Consider the following 20,146-nt stretch of genomic DNA (forward strand, 5'->3'; position numbering starts at 1 on the left):
ATTATGGTTAATTCCCCAACAACAATTTCATGTAAGATAGTTAATCTAAGCCAATCCGTGCACCGCATTCCCCTGGCAACAGGGCCACGAGAATCATATGTCCTGGGTTGCCTCCATCAGACTAAAGAGAATTTAAATTCCATGATTGAGGGAGAGGTTTTCTCTCTCTGTGGATGTGAACAAGGGATGTTACTGGCAAAACACAGTGTTTACAAATGCTGTTGCAAACAGAGTGGGGATATGAGGAAAAAAAAAAAAAAACCAACCTGGGAGTTTGATGACACTGAGCTAAGTACATCTTGCCTGGGGCCTCCTTTATCTCCAGTGGGCTTTGCAGCTCTGTGAGAAAACACATTTCCTTATTGTTAGAGTTGGGGATTTCTGTTACTTGCAGTAAAAAAACATATTGACGCACAGAGATTTTAGGAAAGTCTTGTTAAATATCCCATCCTGTACTCCGCTGGTTACAGAGTGTTTTAAAGGACACGTTGTGTGTGACCCTACTTAGCACAGAACCAGCAAGTTGGGAGTTGGGGTAATTAGATCAAGTTGATCAGGGGGCAGGAGCTAGGCTTTCATGGACTGGCTGCCCCTTCCTTGTGCGTATTCTTTTATTTATAGCTTTGTGGCAAGAAAAGTTGTATTTTATTAATGCAGGCACTCGAGTCCCAGGCATTCATTTTATAAACATCTATTTTTGTGACTTGTTCAGATGTGGCTTCTTTAGACACCCATCCTAGCCTCCAGCACACTACGTTGTAAGCATCTATCTACCCAATTAGACTGAGCTCCTTGAGGGCAGGGATTCAGTTTTATTCATCTTTGTAGACCCTAGGACTCTTCACTGACTGATACAAAATACGTTCACAGTAAATGTTTCTTGAAAGAATAAATGGGGGGCTTACCTCGTAGCGCAGAGGTTAAGAGTCCGCCTGCCAATGCGGGGGACACGGGTTTGAGCTCTTGTCCGGGAAGATCCCACACGCCACGGAGCAACTAAGCCCGTGCGCCACAACTGCTGAGCCTGCACTCTAGAGCCCACAAGCCACAACTACTGAGCTCCCGTGCCACAACTAGTGAAGCCTGCGCGCCTAGAGCCCGTGCTCCACCACAAGAGAAGCCATCGCAATGAGAAGCCCACGCACCGCAACAAAGAGTAGCCCCCGCTCGCCACAACTAGAGAAAGCCCTCACACAGCAACGAAGACCCAAAGCAGCTAAAAATAAACGAATTGATTAATTTTTTTAAAAAAGAATAAGTGAATGATAATGAAATGCACTCTTGTAATGCAGGAGTCAGCAAACTACAGACCACGGCCCAAGTCTGGTCCATGGTCTGTTTTTCTATGGCCCAGGAGCTAAAAATTTTTAAATGGCTGAAAACTCGAAAGAGGAGTCATATTTTATACTACGTGAGAATTATATGATATTCAAATTTCAGTGTCCTAAACTTTTATTAGAACACATCCTCACTCATTCATTTACACATTATCGACATTTTTGCACTACAACATCAGAGACCAACGGCCCACAGAGATTAAAATATTTACTGATTTTTTACAGAAAACGTTGGCCAACCTGTAACGTTCTGATAATTGTGTAAAACCAATATACTCACATTTAGCAATCGTTACTGATATGGGGGGAGATGAATGACTTTTCTTCTTTCTTGTATTTACCAATTTTTCTGTATTTTGCCTTTTTATAATTACCAAGAGTTGTATGTAAAATACTACATGATTTGACCAATTTAAAATAAAATTCCTTTAATCCCTGTGAACTTGTTTCACATTTACTTTCCTGCCCGCATACTCCAAGAGATCTCTGATGTGGAAAGGACTAAACCTGAGGTCTAGTGCCTTGAAAATAAGACACAATGGCCAAGAATAAAATTAGAGGCAGGGCCAACTTTCCACATGAGGAAGTCTACTTACCATTCTTGGGGGGGTGGGCAATACACAAAGGCCCTTGAAATGGAAAAAAAAAAAAAAAGGTCACAGTTGAACTAATGAAATACAACACCACTTACTTGCCCTATGGGGGCACTCTCTCCGGGTATAATGGGAGGGAATTATTTTAGCAACTTGCAAGGAAACAATACATACTTATATATTGTTAAGTCTCTAAAGTAATATTAGAGAGGAAACAGGTTCAGGTCATCATTTTACTTTTCAGGGCAAGCCTGATTATGAGCTGAATTTTTTTTAATTCTAGAAACAGGCAAAGTAGCTGTTTTCTTTCATCTTCCCCACTCTACCAACCTTGACCAGGAAGGGAAATGATGAACCTTTTGAGATTTAATGTATTCAGTAGCTCCTTTTTCAAGCAGATCAAGAACCTAAGAAAGGCAAATGGGAGAAATGCTTGTAGAGCCAACTAATGACTGTCAGAGATTTTTTATAAAGAAAAATTGTTAATTCGCTGTGAAGGAAAATGTGTAATAATTTACCAGCTGTTGGAATTGTTTAATAACAGCACTTGCATGACATGAATTGTTATTCTAAATAACATATGGCCTGGATGCAGAAAAGGTAAGCTGTCAAACAGAACCTTGTGCTTTGTTATTCCCTGCGGCAAACTGCGACCGGATCACCAGCCCTGTTTCCTCTTCTTTCTGGGCACGCGGCTATCTGCTATTTTCCAGTCCCCTTTGGGCTTCTGTGTGGACACAGGATTGACTTCCGGCCAGCAGAACGTGGGTAGAAGTGATGCATGCCTCTTTCAAGCCCGACAGCCCTCATACCTGCAATGTTCCATTTTTCTTCTGCTGACTGAACGGAGAAGATTCCGAGGACCCAAGAGGCAGAAGAAGCCACAAGATGGAAAAAACCTTTGCTGCTTGGAGGAGAGCCGCCTGAACAGGAACACCCATACTGGACTGTGGTGGGACCATTAGTCTGTCCTGTACATGTTCCCATGTTCAGGAGGGTGTTAACTCTCTGCAAATGGCTGAATCTGATCTGCCTATAAGCAGACAACTGAAATCACATGACCAGTTTCTCTGCCTTAAGAACAATCTTGCCAAAGAGGGTCTTTCAAATTCAAACCAGGCTTCTCCTAACATTCAAAAGTACCACTGATAGGAAAATTGTTTTCTTCATTATGATTAACTCAGGACAGAGACAGTGACATGGGCACTGCCAATTCTCCACCAGATAAGAACTTTGGCAACACTCTAGTTGGTTTGGAATAGCTCGAAATTTTTGGTTCAGATTTAATCGGGTCATTTGCAGATAAAGTAGGAAAGATCATACATATGGCCCTAACATAATTATCAATCTCTTACAAAAACATTTTTTCGGTCAAGAACAAATCTCTTAAGTCATTTTACACAATCCCTTCTCGTTAGGCAAGATGGATCTTCTGGAAGATCCGGGAAACCGACCTCAGAAATTTCACTGCTCTTGTGGTTTAGACATATTATTACCCTGTGGGGATGGAGAGGGGTCAGTTAGCATCTTCTACAAACTAATTCCTCAAAGACAACCAACAATGAGTTTTCACCAATGAAGTTTGACCTGGTCAAATTCTTTTCTTCCTTGAATGAAAGTCATTAGTATTCGTTAATCCAAGCTGTTCAGTACTCTTAAGTTCTGATCATTTGGATCTTGGCATACTAAAAAAAAAAAAGAAAGGTATTTAATCAAAGGAAGCCAAAGGAAGCCAACTCAGACAAGAACAGGATACCTCACACCAAAGCGACATTAAATGTTTTTATTGAACAAAAAAAATAAAACATGGAAGTGGAATTCACTGAGCGAAAGTAGCTCACCAGGTGGAGCTGCTATACTTTGTGCTAAATAATCTTATGAACTGAGTATACAGGATACATATAATATGTAAGTTACCTCAACAGCAAAGGAGAAGGTGTACATTACAGTTTTGGAAGGAAAAATTTGGCCAAATGACAAATTGAGTTGCTCAAAATTTCTAGCCCTTATTCACCTAAATTCAGTATGATTCTACATACGTGCATTCAGTACGTGCATACTGAATTCCCATTTTAATGGAAGCTGCTTTTTGGAAGAAATTTCAAAGTTTTCTTTTTGGCATTTGTTTGACGTGCTACTCAGTTTTTAAAATTCTTCTATTTGATATGTGTGTGTGTCTATATTTATACACACTTAAAGAACCCCAAAGCCTTGCTTACAAGTTGAGGGGTCATGCTGTTTTTTTAAATTAATATTCGTGAATTACAATTATTCTTTCTCCTGTGTGTCTAAGAAACTTGATGTGTTCTCAATGTACCCCACAGACAGGTGGGCTGACAGATATGTCAAAAATACTTTATGAAAAGAGGGAGGTAGCTCATGCGAGTTGGCAACCTTTTGTCTATTGTTTCCTGTTGGAGCGGGCTACCTCCCTTTCACATCTCACAGTCAAAGATGAAAGGACAACTTTTTACTTTGAAGCCTAGCTAGCACAGTTGTACATTTACTATAATCCGCCTTCAACTTGGTTTATTGGGCTTTCTAATGCAAGATGACAAATACCTTACACCCAGTACACAGCATCAAAAAAGTACTGCAGAAACATCTTATAGACAATACTTTGCCTTGCTTTTTTTTTTTTTTTTTTTTTCTCCTCGTATGTTAAACATCAGCTTCTATGGGATACATTTCCAGAATGGTTTTGTTACCACCAAACAAACAGCACAAAGAACATCAATGTCGTCTTTTTTCCAATATTTGTATCAATTACTGGAGGCTAATCCTAACATACACTACTTAAGGGGGAGGGCGAAAGAAGAGAATCCGTGACACGTTGCAAAGATAGGACTACAGCATCTCAGTTGTAGGGACGATCTTAAGGTGCAGAAAGAGGGGACTCTCTAGAAGGTGATGGTGTGGTTTCTTCAGGTGGAAAAACTGTGAGTGTGCAAGCTCGGATGCCACCCAGGGACTCTGGGAGATCAAAAACCTTATGCCATTCATCTTTATCTGGATCATATTTCTGCACTATCTCTACCATACAACGATTATTCCATGAATACCCACCAACCACGTAGATTTTATTTTCAAAGACAGCGACCCCAACATCACTCTGCCCTCTTAACATGGCAGCAATTGGGGTCCACTGGTCAAGGATCGGTGAGTAGTATTCACAGCTTAGGACATCATCATAATCGCTTGTTCCTCTGAAGTGATTGCCACCAATGACATACAGCCTTTCTCCCACTGTACACATGCAATGCAGACCTCTGACAGTGGTCATTGGCGCCTTCTGGATCCATTTGTCAGTATCAGGGTCAAAGCACATGAGCTCCTTTTGGAAAGTGTCATGAGTAATTCCTCCTAGAGAATGAAAATTACAGGCATGGGGTAAACAGATTATTATAAAAATGCAAAAGTAAGTAGGAGACTCTCTGTCACAGGTCACAGATAATTAACGTCTATCCAGGTATTATGACATTTTAGAGCTTATCAACCTTGTTCTTATAAATGTCTCCCTGCTATACTTTCTCTGGATTAAAAATAAAGAAAATAACATTTTCATCTCCTTAAAGAACAAAGATGCAGCTTATATTATTGTAATGACTTTCTCAGACAGAGACCCATGGGATTTAAGAGGTTTTACTGAATGAAAATATATTTTGGCCACTCTTAGAGTTGGGTTTACAGGAAATCCCAACTACAAAGCATCATGCACTTCTGCTGCCCTTCAGCGAGCACCCTCTGGGTGCTGAGCACAGGGCTAGGGCACTTTAAAGCCTAGGCGCCCGTTTCCTCATTTGTCAGATAAGAATGTCCACTCTAGTTCTCTCATTAGGATTGTGACTATGAACTGAAATAAATCACAGTGCTTCGGAAAAGTCGAAAGTATTGTGCAAATGTACAAGCTTAGACGAATGTTCGGAACTGATTATTTTTGTAGAGTTTTGGGTGGGTAGGGTGAGGGTGGGTAACGTCCTCTCTTAAAAAGCTAAAGAATTAGAATGCTGAATATATATGGAATTTTGTATGTACAGCAATTCGTTGTTGCTCTATTGAGCCTATATCGTCTACAAAGTATATTCTTAGAGCACATCTAAATCAGCCTGTACAATGAAAGGATCAGACCATATATTCTGCAGATTAGGGAGAAAACTAAACTAATCTTTAGCCATATCATTCAGAGCTCTATGTCTGGTGGCCAGACGGCAATCGATTTTTTTTTCTGCTTTTAGATATTTTTTCTGTACTTCACTGAATTGTCAGCAAGCAAAACAGTGCTCTTTGGTCTGAAACTCAGCTGTGGTTCCTAGCCTACTCTTGACTGGGAAGGTCACTTGTGCAACGTATCCTAGCTATGCCAAAGCACCACTAGAACCATTCGAATGTCATTTTTTTCCCCCCAGAAGACTTGGAGCTCTCCTTATAATGGCATAGCAGCTACACACGTAAAATAGGTGGATGGTGTAAATCATTGATTAGTGGAGCATATGATTTCCTGGATGGCTCTTTCAATATAAGATGTCCCATAGTTGCTCATATATTTAACACCAGAAACCTGCCAGTCATACACGACAGGCCTTTCCCTGATCCTTCTTCATTAGAGATTTCATAAGGCAGCGTTCAGAGACTCAGACCACAAACATCACCTTATCGCCTTCGTTCTCTAATAGCGTAACTGCTGGCCTGACACTGGCAGGCCTTCAAAAGGGGGAAAACTGTCAGAGGTAGACTGTGTCAGGGCCAAATGGTAAGAACCTGAATAACGGAATAAAATTTCAATACCTGAAGTGAACATTACATTAAAATAAAAGACTCCTTTCTAAATTCTACGGAAGGATGATTTGAACACCAACAGTTTGAGAATGAAAGCTGTTACTGGGACACTGAGCGAACTGCAACTGTTTCAGAATTTTTTATCAGAAAAGTATATGTGCATATGGCCAAAATACAGGTAATCAACACAGAATTATTTATGCAATGACACCATAGTAGAACCCATTATAATGCTAAGGACAAGAGAAACATATATTATGGGTTGCACTAAATGAGAGAATGAACATTATTATGCATTATATGTATATTGGTAGCAAGTTTTATGCACAGTAGAGCTTATATGTTACATAATGATATATTTCCTCATAGAGTTTCGCTAAATTCTGAATAAAAATGAATTAAATGTTGTTATAGAGAATATGAATGGTGGCTATTAGAGTACCGAGTTATTGGAGTACAGGGTATGGGCACTGAAAGGCAAGCTGGAGAAGCTGAAAGCTTCCCAACTTCTTCTAAGTAAGGTATTTACAGTAGGACTGGTTTGCCGCTAGTCTTATAAACTTATAAAATGCCAAAGGATTCATATGCAAATGTACACACAAAATATATTCTAAAATCAATACAAATTATATTTTGGTTATCCATTTCCAGGATTATTATTAACACCAGACGGAAAGATGGCGACATAGCTAAAAGTCTATGTATTACATTAATTGCATTTGCAATTATTTACCTGAAATATACATTACGCCTCCATACACAGTTCCAGCATGGCCATAGTGGGGCTCACTCATTTTGGCAACGTAGGTCCATTCATTTGTTCTTGGATTGTAACATTCTACTGTAGCTGTTGTTTAAAAAATAAAAGGAAAGAATGAATGAATTTTTAAAAATGATTTATAATTTCAAATTTAGCAATTAATTATTTTTCCTTTTAGGTGGAATAATAATAATATCCAAATAACTGAAACATTTCTATTATAGCTAGGAGATATTCTTTGGGGGTCACTTATATTAATTATTAACGTTATGTTAATAATATGAACCATTAATACATTGATACATGTTACATCAGATGAGCTACGTAATATAATAAGGTAACATTTCTGTTGCTGCAGAAATCACTAGTATTGGGCTTCCCTGGTGGCGCGGTGGTTGAGAGTCCGCCTGCTGATGCAGGGGACACGGGTTCGTGCCCCGGTCCAGGAAGATCCCACATGCCGCGGAGCGGCTGGGCCCGTGAGCCATGGCCGCTGAGCCTGCGCTCCGCAGCAGGAGAGGCCGCAACAGTGAGAGGCCCGCGTACCGCAAAAAAAAAAAAAAAAAAAAAGAAATCACTAGGATTTCTTTTCTTCTAGGATCTTGTTACATCTTTATAATTTGACATTTCTCCCATTTCTTTGCTCTACATATGTGGGAAGAAAAGATGAAAAACATCACAAGGAAGAAAAACACTTTGATTCTATATGATACACCATATAGGAAACAAAGGTTAACAGATATGAAGCAAAATTTTAAGTTGAAAATGAAAGTATGCACACTGCCTGGTGTATGTTTTGATGCCTATTGCTTTATTTTATATCCAGACTACAAAATGGACACTGACGATAATTTTTCAGTATTTACACATTAAAGCCAATAGCTTGTATATAACCACCCAATACCGTTGCAGCCAGTACTGCTCTTAACTTGAAGATGATTAGCAGCATGATATGAAGTTCAGATTTTTATCAGGGGTACTTCCTCTCAGTAACAAATTTATCATCTTTAACATAAAGTATCTGAGGCCTCATCTTACTTAAATATCAATCTGTTATAACCTTAAGACTAGAACAGTGACAGTCCAGACAGATAGAAAATGTGATCTTTTTTAAAAGGCAGAAAAACAATAGGGATGTTAGGAGGACTCTGGTCAAAAGTACAACATCTAGACTGATTTGAAAAGTTTATACTATTTATTGCAGACGTTGCCACTTGCTAACCCAAATGCTTGTCTCCACTAACCCTGCTTTTTTCTTACTAACAGAACCACAACACTGCTCAGGAAAGCACTGTGCCCAACTCAAAATAAAATTCAAATTAGCAGGCTCCCTTGAAGCTGGAATTGATGATATGATACAGTTGTAGGCAATGGAATGGAAGCAGGAGGATACTGAGTGGGGCTATTTGATCAAGCCACCGGAATAAAATTTGGCTACTTGCAGCCAAATGCAATCCTAATTGATGAATCATCCTTTGAACAAGTTTTCCTATTTAAGAAAACAACAGTAATGTGAGAACAGGCAAAACTAGAGAGAGAGAGAGATTAATTTTCTACTCTCTTCAATAACTTCATTTCAACAAATTCACTACATGAACTACTTATTTCTCCTCTAACAACACCTGTATTATATCACTTCTCGTATCCCTTTACTGATTTCCTTTTCTACTTTAGTTTTGAATTTTCGGTCTTATTTCAAAGGCTTTTAACTGTTCTCTTTTTTTATCTCTTGTTATTTTTGTTCACTGCTTCAGGCTTGGACCCTTACCAACTCTATATCTTCTAAACCTTCCCATCAGGTAGCAAGATCCTGCAAAATCTTGTCCCCAAATAAGGGCTATTTCCACAATTAATGACAAGCTAAAATTGTTTGCTCCAATACTGTTTGTGACTATTTTCAGTCACTGGATGTCTTCTTCTTCTTTTTTTTTTAATTTATTTATTTTTGGCTGCGGTGGGTCCTCGTTGCTGCACACGGGCTTTCTCTAGTTGCGGCGAGCAGGGGCTACTCTTCGTTGTGGTGCACGGGCTTTTCATTGTGGTGGCTTCTCTTGTTGCGGAGCACAGGCTCTAGGTGTGCGGGCTTCAGTAGTTGTGGCACACAGGCTTAGTTGCTCTGCAGCATGTGGGATCTTCCCGGACCAGGGCTCAAACCCGTGTCCCCTGCATTGGCAGGGGCATTCTTAACCACTGCGCCACCAGGGAAGTCCTGGATGTCTTCTTGAACGTTCAGTTCCATTTGCCTTCAGCATGACCTTTGCCTAATCGACAAGCAAAATCCTCCTGAATGTATATCATTAATGGTAGGGTTTTATCCGATAAAAGAATGTAGTCTAATCACACATCCTATCAGAAGGGTTTTAAAGACTTCTTTCCATCTATTTGATGTCAAAGGTAGCTTTTACTCCAGTTCTGTGCTTTTCTTAATGAAGAATTCTGCCTTGACCTTTGAAATTTCTAGACTGTTACACTCTTTCTTTACATCTAATTCAATCTGTTCTGATGCAGTTTGCATTAGTTTCCTCTTATTTTTTTATAGGGAGCTAGAATCTGAATAGTTATTCACTCTTTACGATTATTAAAATTTTCCTATGTAGAAAGATAATGCTGTTCTTCTATCACTGAGTTAATCTACACTTTCCATCTATACTTTCTCATACAGGGGTCCCTGAAATGTAAGATGGCTATTAATCACCAGTAACACAACAAGTATATAATAGTTCATCATCCCTAAACTTGTCTTCTTCCAGCTAGATAACCCATCTCCTTTAGCTTTTCCCATCATTTAATCTTTATTGTCTCCATGCAGGATTGTTATTGTTATTAGTAAAATCAATATATTTAGTTTTAAAATAGAATATATCTAATTAACAAGTCTATATATTGATACATGCCCTTAGTTCTATTTTCCGTATTTACAAGGCAATGAGATGTTAGTGCCAACCACCTTGATAGGGGGAGGGGACACGGGATGAGCATCAAGGAGTTGGAGCCACAAAGCAGTGAGTCCATCACAGTCTGTGACAGGTAGGAATGGTAATGAGGTAATTGGGAAAATCTAGAACAGGGGAGGTCAGGCAAACTACCGCCTGTAAGCCAAATCCAGTACGTCCTCTGCTTTTGTATGGCCAACAGGATAAAAATATGAATGGCGTTTACATTTTTAACGAGTTGGAAACACATATCAAAAGAAGAATAGTTCGTGAAATATGAGAATTATATGGAATTCGAATTTCAGTGTTCATATATACAGCTTTACTGGAACACGACTTCACTCATTTGTTTATAAACAAATTGTCTATAGTTGCTTTCATAATACAATAGCGGAGCTGATTAGCTGTGACAGAGATCCTACAGCCTGCAAAGCCAAAAAGATTTCCTTTCTGGCAATAGGGATCAGTTTTCTGATCCCTATTCTAGAGAATCACCTTCAGTAGTCTGGTGGCCTAGTATTTAAATTAGAGACCCTCCCTAATTCAAGAATTGCACTTCGGTTGGTTATTTCACATAACTCATCAGGGACTCTTATTTTCTCAGGTGATTCCACTGGAGTTCAGAATCGCGCACAAGGGATGACGTGGAATTTACTTGTTCTTTGAGGTTAGGAAAGAGATTAGTCCTGAAGAAAACCATTTGGACAATAATGGCTCCCACAAAGAGGGGATGGTCTCTAGAATCCTAGAGTGCCAGTTAGTAATATGTCGCTTAATAAACTGCAAATCCATTAAGGGATATGGATGCATTTGATAAATTTCAGTAATTTTATTGTACATTTATTTGGAAAAATCTAACACGTTTTCTATAAGTTATTTCATTACTTGAAACCCTGACTTATTTAACTGAAGTGAAAGATATCTGAGCCGTCATATTTCTCCTCAATACCGAAATCTTCAATGGCAGATCAATTTCTTATATGACAATTTGGAAAGATACCAGAAATAACTGACCCCTTTTTCACTTAAGTGACAGCTACTCTAAGCTTTCCCCAGTTTCCCACTGTACCCAGTGTCAAAGGAAAGTAGCATTTCTAAGGAATTATATTTCAGCAATAAGCCAGGCTCACACACACACTAACAGTATCGTTTTTATGTACTATGGGCTTGGGTCCATACACTCCATGGCAAGATTTTAAAAGGCTAAATGCATTAAAATGATCTAAAATGTCTTGCAAACGCTGCCACTGTTTTCTTTTCATCATTATATACAGGCAATGGTTATTGTGTGTATGAAGAATAAATGATGTACTGGTACTAATGAACCTGTTAAACTGTGAAATGATTTTCCCATCAATCCCGTTTTCCTGACACCCATTCCTACTCCCCTTCTCTATTTACATAGACATATGACTATGTCAACATAATCAGTTAAGATGGAATGTTATTACAACAGATGTTAGTGTGGGGCGGAGGGAGGGGGTGCCATTAAAAAACGCTTATGGAACATGAGAAATGTTAAAAGCCCTGCCTCGCTGGAACATTCAGAAATATAAGCAAGCATTTCTTTAGAACCAAAATCTACTATTCTGCAAAAATAATGGGTCTAAGAAAATTACAAAGGGCAACTGACACATATCCTCTTCTTATTTATACAAGGAGAAACATTATAAACAGAATTCAGAAGAACACATTAATGTTCTTCTTTGGGGAGGTAATCAGGGTGGTTACATCACGATTGGTTACCTCAACGATACAGAATGTGACGAGACGGACCCGCCTACTTCATATCCCCACATGGGTGTAAAATAGGAGGAACTCAAAGGGGTAGGGTGGGTCAGGCGGAAAAGAAAACAAAACAAAACGAAGCTGCTTGCTACTTGGTTTTACATAATGACTCCTTTGGGCCTGAAGGTTCTCCTGGAATCAAGACTCTATATTGGAGTGTACTTAATAAGTCAATCACATGATTTTTTAAAACAAACTTCCAATATATTTTAACTTCAAACATGTAGCACAGAATGGATTTGCTGGGTATGCTGATTTTAAGGGAAGCAATCACCTTCTACAAAAGCTTAGTTGCTTATAGATTCTAGGAGAAAATTTCAAACAGAAAGAAATATCAAATAGTTGCCCTCTAAATGGAATTATAGTTGTCCTTCGGTATTGAGGGTTTGTGTCTATATTATAATCATACATTTATTTGTGAAAACACAGTTTATGAATTAAGATAAAAATGGACCTCTGTTTACCATCTAGACGGGGAGTATTTTTGTAGAATATTTAAATCATTATCCTTAGGTTTAAGCTCTGGGCGATTGTGTTTTTAAAGTCTAAATATAATCAGTTATTACAAATTTAGGAACAGCTCATGAAAAGCATGATTCTCTTGTATCCTGTCACTTTCAAAGTGAAACACAGAAGACTGTTTTTAATAAGACATTAAAGGGATGATTTCTGAAGGTCATGAGCAAGGAAGCCAGCCGCTTGCCCAACGGGGTAGTCTACTTCTTGTTTCCAGTTGAGCATAACGTGGGAAGAACTCAAACAGGGTAAGGATTAAGTCAGAAGAAGGAAGCCTCTAGCGCCTCAGTCTTATATAACAACTCTCCTTGGCCTGAAGATGATAAATTCTCAGGATATAAATATTAGGAACAATATATTGAAAACTTAATAGTTGCATATTAACAGAGGTGATAACACTACCAAGCAAGCAGTGACTGAAAAATGGAGCTATTTCCTTAGAGAAAAGAAGTTTCAAAATGACCACTGACTGCCAGGGCTGATGACCTATAGTTTGTAAACTTGTAAAGATGAACTTACATAAGTGGTTTTTCTAAGAAAGTGTCAAGTCACTACTTGCATCTTCTGGTTCTTTCCAGACACCATAAATTTAAAATAGTATAATAACATGAAAATAATGTGTGTGGGTTGACTGAGGACATGACAATTCTACACTAAGGGTATTAATGTGTCGAGTGCTTTTAAAAGTCTGATTATTAAAATATATTGGAAAACCTGTGTGGTTCGTGATCCTGACAGCTAGTCCAACAATCTGGAAAGTCTGGCCTTAGAAAAACTTTCACTGTGACAACAAAGGGGAAAAAAAAAAAAATGGGTAGGAAACATCAGTAACATTAAGACCATGTCACTCATACAGATTGCCAACAAACACATGAAAAGATGCTCAACATCACTAATCATTAGAGAAATGCAAGTCAAAACCACAATGAGGTATCACCTCACACTGGTCAGAATGGCCGTCATCAAAAAATCTAGAAACAATAAATGCTGGAGAGGGTGTGGAGAAAAGGGAACCCTCTTGCACTGTTGGTGGGAATGTAAATTGATACAGCCACTATGGAGAACAGTATGGAGGTTCCTTAAAAAACTACAAATAGAACTACCATACGACCCAGCAATCCCACTGCTGGGCATATACCCTGAGAAAACCATAATTCAAAAAGAGTCATGCACCAAAATGTTCACTGCAGCTCTATTTACAATAGCCCGGAGATGGAAACAACCTAAGTGCCCATCATCGGATGAATGGATAAAGAAGATGTGGCACATATATGCAATGGAATATTACTCAGCCTTAAAAAGAAACGAAATTGAGTTATTTGTAATGAGGTGGCTGGACCTCGAGTCTGTCATACAGAGTGAAGTAAGTCAGAAAGAGAAAAACAAAGATGGTATTCCATATATATATGGAATCTAAAAAAAAAAAGAAAAAGTGGTCATGAAGAACCTAGGGGCAAGACGGGAATAAAGACGCAGACCTACTAGGGAATGGACTTGAGGACACGGGGAGGGGGAAGGGTAAGCTGTGACAAAGCGAGAGAGTGGCATGGACATATATACACTACCAAACGTAAAATAGATAGCTAGTGGGAAGCAGCCGCATAGCACAGGGAGATCAGCTCGGTGCTTTGTGACGACCTAGAGGCGTGGGATAGGGAGGGTGGGAGGGAGGCTCAGGAGGGAGGGGATATGGGGATATATATATGTATACGTATAGCTGATACACTTTGTTGTACAGCAGAAACTAACACAGCAATGTAAAGTGATTATACTCCAATAAAGATATATGTCACGAACAAGAAAGAGCTTGATAAGCTGAAAAGTTTAAGAGCTGAGAGCAGCTCTTTTTGTCTCCAATAAACTGCTTATTCTCAAATCCATTAGACTACCTTTTATTTTTTAGAATACTGAAGAAAAAGATTCTGATAATTACTCTGAATTTATCCAGAGCCAATGCCAATATTTCAAACTTCCCCAGCATTATGGAACCTGGAATACCGTTCGACTACAGGGACTCTATTTCGAACAGAGAATAAAGGAAGATGGGTGTTACCCATTGTTACCAAACAATGATGGCAATGACAGATATGTAACACATGACATAAAATGTGGTCTTTCTGACTTCTTGGACAGCCACCTTGTTCCAATTTTATCTAAAATAACAAAATTAGTGTTAATTTATGTAGCCAAAGTGTTGGTCTATGTTAACTGTACTTGTCGCTGATCTTAGATTAGGAAGAAGGGACCATCAAATAATAAAGCTTACCAGATCAGTTTACAGTGAAGAAAACTGTTTCGTATTTCACCAAGAGAGAATGATTTTTCAGACTAATAGTTACCTATCATAATACTCACAGTAAATAAACTCTGGATAATATTGAACTCTGAACACTTAGTAGATAAGAAAATCATCTTACTCTGTGGCCTGTGGTAGGTAACAGATTACGTAAAAGAAGCAACTATAAAAGTCCGTGCTCTGTAAGGAAGAATTTTAACCTGTTCAGTAAACTATTATGTGGGCTTTTAAAATGGAAAATGAGGGAACATGCCAAACTTCTGTCCAAGATACTATTAGAATTTAAATTAGCAGAACATACTTTTTAGTTGAACCTTCAAGATGAAAACCATAGATATTGCACAAGTAAAACATTCTGCAACATACTGATATATATGTAAGATAATAATTTGTAGTGTGGCCAACAATGTATGCCCAGATAAGGCGTACAGACGGTCTCTGATATTTTCTAAGAAAAACAGCTTAAAATAAAATCCTGGCTACATTTTTTGGTCTTTGATGTTACAAAACTGCTTATCTTATGATTTGACAAGAATCTGGGGGTAAAGAAATTAGTCTCTATGCTTAATAGAAGTGCACACACTTACGCAGTTCACCAGCTGCATTTCGCCCACCAACTGCATACAGGTATCCTTTGAGGGCACTTAGGTGGAAGAAGGTGCGCTTTTCATTTAAAGATGCAACTTGCATCCACTTATTGTATCGAGGATCAAATCTGAAGACTGTATCAACTGCTGTTTTTCCTTTTGTGTCATAATTACTCTGTCCACCAACGACGTACAGGAAATTTCCAATGACGGCAATGCCATGCTGGTACCTTGGGGCATCCATGGGGGCTAAGGACTTCCACTCGTGAGCCTTTTCATCATACATGCGCAATTCCTTGCTGACAACCAGCTGCTGCCTCAGCACTCCTCCTAGTGTAACCAAATGAGTGGTGTCAGACCGAATGGCAGTCCTGTCTGACTGCATCACTGGCTGCATATATGGCATCATTTGGTAATTGCTGGCTTCCAAAAGGAGGTTCACACACGTGTTGTCAGTTCTCATGAAATCCACGGTTTGCACGTAATTAATGAGCTCTTGTGGTGTCATCAGTGGAAATCGTATGTTCTTCATTAATTTTGCAGCAAAGTCCATCCGAGGCTCTTCCAGGCGTAGCCAGCGACAGGTAGCCTTAAAGAGCTCAAGTTCAGTGCAGTGCTTAAGGCTATTACTGGAAAGCACAAAGGCAAGACGTTCAAAAGGGAGTTTCAAGAACTCCCCGGTGCTCAGCAATGCAGGAAAATTCTTCAAGACGAAACTGTTAACGTATTTATCCACTTCTGTCAGATTGTAGGTGTTGGCAATCCGCCCAACTTCGACACAATTGTCTAAAGTGACCTATTAAGCCAATTACAAAAAATTAAAACCCAACTACTTTCATGGCACTCACGCCTGGATACATAAATACCTGTACTAGAATGAGAGTAAATATGCTTTTTACTGCCCATATAGATGCAAATAAAGCTTCCTTTCTCCATATATTAACGATTTAAAGGGAATTCACAAACTACCCTTACCTAATCCAATAGAAAGGTGACTAAAAGAAAATGCTCACTCCAAGCCAGTAGATTGAAAGTTACTCTAAGAAACAATGGTATAACTTGACTATGGCCAAAATAATTACTTTTCTCTCCTCAAAATGTGTCCTCACCACCCCCAGCCAAATACTAAGAAAATTCTGGCCAGATGGAAGCTCTGGAAAAATAGAAAGTTATTCTATTATGAACCATCTCAATCCACTTTTCAGTCATGATTCTTAAAAGTAACTCAGCTAGCAGATCCACACACAGAAAAACTCTAGTACCCGATCCCTAAATGTCTCTTTCATGTCAACAGGCTTCATTCATCACTATGATTCATTTTAATTCCTTTAAAAGTTATTGCATATGGTGAAGATAATTTAATAGGGCCATTATTCCTAGGGTGAAGTTATTCTCCATATTATTTATGTTTAAACAGAAGCAATGAAATCACCTTCTTGAGGGCTGGAATGGGTGTTTCCACATCAAATCATTCCTTTTGTTTAGTTTTTGGTATGTATGCTGATGGCTGGCACCATAGTTCTCCTTAGCCACCCTCTTACTCTCAGCATACTGTAGCTCTGCCTGGAGTCCACGTTAGCCCCCCGAGATTTCCCCAGCACAGAGTAAAATATACCAAAAACGGGAGCCATGAAAAGGAGAGAAGCTATGGAGAGGCCTATCTTCAGCAGGAAGTCTTTTCAGTGCTCTAATAAATGATGGGTCCAAAATGAAAATAGGAAAATCATATCAGCAAATATTATGTAAAGCATAAGTCACAAAAACAAGCCTACCATACAAATGTCTGTGTGTGTGTGTGTGTATACAAACACAGAGACAGGTCAAAGGCAAAGGATTCAAATGTTTTTTCTTAATTTTGTCAGGGTGTGTGTTCACGAATGTTACATAAACCTCATTGATGCAACTGTATTATTAACAGATCGGCAGATGCTTAAGAGAAAACTGGCTGATCCTTCTATCATCTTTCTATTGAAAAGCTGAAATGACTCCTCTGCGTAAAGTAACAGCCCAGTTATGATATAATACCACTGAAAGCTCTAAGGCCAACACACACACACACACATGCTGCTATTTTCACAGATTTATTACTCAAGAAGAATTTGAACTCTTTTAAGCATCCTATTTGCTTCACAAAAACCATCAACGATTTTAAATGGTTATTATACTTAATAGCTATGTATTTAAAAATACCTAAAATCAATTGTAACACAAAAGAACCAGGAAAAATAAATTAACAAATTATGGGCCTTTTGAAATCCACAGTTTAATACTGTTCAGTACCTTGGTTAATAATAAAAAATACAGGGCTTCCCTGATGGCGCAGTGGTTGAGAGTCCGCCTGCCTATGCAGGGGACGCGGGTTCGTGCCCCAGTCAGGGAAGATCCCACATGCCGCGGAGCGGCTGGGCCCGTGAGCCATGGCCGCTGAGCCTGCGCGTCCGGAGCCTGTGCTCCGCTATGGGAGAGGCCACAGCAGTGAGAGGCCCGCGTATCGCAAAAAAAAAAAAATAATAATAATAAATACATTTTAATCCACTTTTAGGAGTGGCAGGTTGGTGTCTCATACAATTTTAAGTTGTGTAAATGAAGTTACAGTTAAAGCCTCATTGCCCAAATCACCCCAGGTGGAAGGGATTCCTGTTTGGGGTAGTAGATCCACCTTATAAGGTAAGTAAGACATAGTCCTTCCCCAGAGCAAGGGTAATTTTCACTGTTTTTTTTTTTTTCTTTTTTTGGCCGTGCCACGTAGCATGAAGGGTCTTAGTTCCCCAACCAGAGATTGAACCCACGCCCCCTGCAGTGGAAGCGCAGAGTCTTAACCACTGGACCGCCAGGGAAGTCCCAATTTTCATTTTTGAAGATGTTTGCTAATATGGATAAGCAAAAGTTGATGAAAACACAAATATATTTCCTAAGTATGCAGATTCTTATCATTACTGATATGATTACAAATAAAAACAAAGAATGTATATTTTAAATGGGCAAAATGATAGCATTGGTTGTTAGTCGCCAAATTTAAATCTAAATTTATAGCATATAATACAAACCAAGATTAACGGAAACCAAACTGTGTAATTTAGAACTGGGATCAAGGTATTTAGTTCCTTCCTCTTTCCTTCTTCAGTTTCATTCAATAAGAAAACAGTTACTAAAACAATAGGATAAAAAAAACCTACCTTGTATTTAAGGGCATTTGGAAAATCCCTTTTATATATCAGATATACAAATGCACAGGACTGGAAAATCCTTGACAGACTACTTAGTCAATATAGATAGCTGCCTACTCTTTCCTTTAAAAAAAAATCACCAGAGAATGGTATTTCATAAACTTCTGAATTGTCATCTTCTTGATAGAAAGACTAAGTATTTTCTATAGCTCATGTACAATAGCTACCACACTGTAGGTATATAGCAAAGGTTAAATACTACGATTATCAACAATATATAAATTAAAGACGTGATGATAGATACAACTAAAAATAGAATATCTGCTGAATTAACGTAGCAAATTACTAGAACCTTATTAATTTTAAATGAGACTCAGATAAGAAAAATATGTAATAGGGAATTAATTTTTATGAAGTGCATGTAATCAAAGCTAAAAATATTAATTGTAGGCTATAAGGATTGTAGAAGCACAGTCTAGAATAACAGTTAACAATATAAACAGATCAAAAATGATGGAATAGCGGTAAACAATTTTTGGAAAGATACAGGATTATTCAATTATAGTTCATTTTAATGCATTCTCAGTCATAATTCTTAAAAGCGCTTCAGCTTGCATAGTCCTGATCATTTAGCCTAGACAATATTAAATAATGAATATGTACATTAATATAACATACAATGCAATTCATGTACATAATAGAATACATTATATTTTAAAATATAAAACATGAATTTAAAGCTTATTAAAAAAACCAAACTCGGGCTTCCCTGGTGGCGCAGTGGTTGAGAGTCCGCCTGCCGATGCAGGGCACACGGGTTCGTGCCCCGGTCCGGGAAGATCCCACATGCCGCGGAGCGGCTGGGCCCGTGAGCCATGGCCGCTGAGCCTGCGCATCCGGAGCCTGTGCTCCGCAACGGGAGAGGCCACATCAGTGAGAGGCCCGCGTACCACACACACACAAAAAAAAACCAAACTCATAAGCAGAAAGAACTCTAATTGCATCTGAACATATACCCTGGCCAAAATTCCAAAGAGTCATTACAGAAGTTAAGCCAAATAATTATATTAGAGTTTTAAAGGATAGAGAAGCAAAAAAGACAAAATTTCTCAACTGCTTATGAGAACCAATGACATTATTTTAAAAATAATCAAGTGTACATTTAAGTTTCCTTGATATAAATTACTATAAATTATTCTACTATAATCAAGCAGCCTTCATGGTCATCCTAAAGGCAGTTCTAAGCATCATAATTCTCAATTGTCATTAACATCCTGGTATTCACTGCTGCAATATTAACATAATTTGATACTTTAATGACAGCTTTCATCAGCAATCTGTGATGTTATGTTGCTGAAATTCAGTGTCTTATACAAATAAATTCCCATTTAGG

The 20,146-nt window shown here is 38.6% G+C and overlaps 1 protein-coding gene across 4 annotated transcripts in view; it reads right to left on the reverse strand.

Moving 5' to 3' along the window:
* Nucleotides 1–3,699: 3,699 nt before the first annotated feature.
* The window catches only part of KLHL13 (kelch like family member 13), a 189,567-nt gene continuing 173,120 nt past the window's right edge, over nt 3,700–20,146 (reverse strand). For all 4 annotated transcript variants that reach the window (XM_029241225.1, XM_029241226.1, XM_029241228.1 and 1 more), the window contains 3 exons: nt 15,587–16,382; nt 7,440–7,553; nt 3,700–5,293 (listed from right to left, as the gene is read on the reverse strand). In XM_029241225.1, coding sequence (XP_029097058.1) covers nt 4,806–5,293; nt 7,440–7,553; nt 15,587–16,382 — 1,398 coding nt within the window. In that variant the 3' untranslated portion in view covers nt 3,700–4,805. The remainder of the gene's footprint in view (nt 5,294–7,439; nt 7,554–15,586; nt 16,383–20,146) is intronic.

Source organism: Monodon monoceros, unplaced genomic scaffold, assembly GCF_005190385.1.
Source record: "Monodon monoceros isolate NGI ecotype Baffin Bay Population unplaced genomic scaffold, NGI_Narwhal_1 Super_Scaffold_22, whole genome shotgun sequence".
Classification (NCBI taxonomy): Eukaryota; Metazoa; Chordata; class Mammalia; order Artiodactyla; family Monodontidae; genus Monodon; species Monodon monoceros.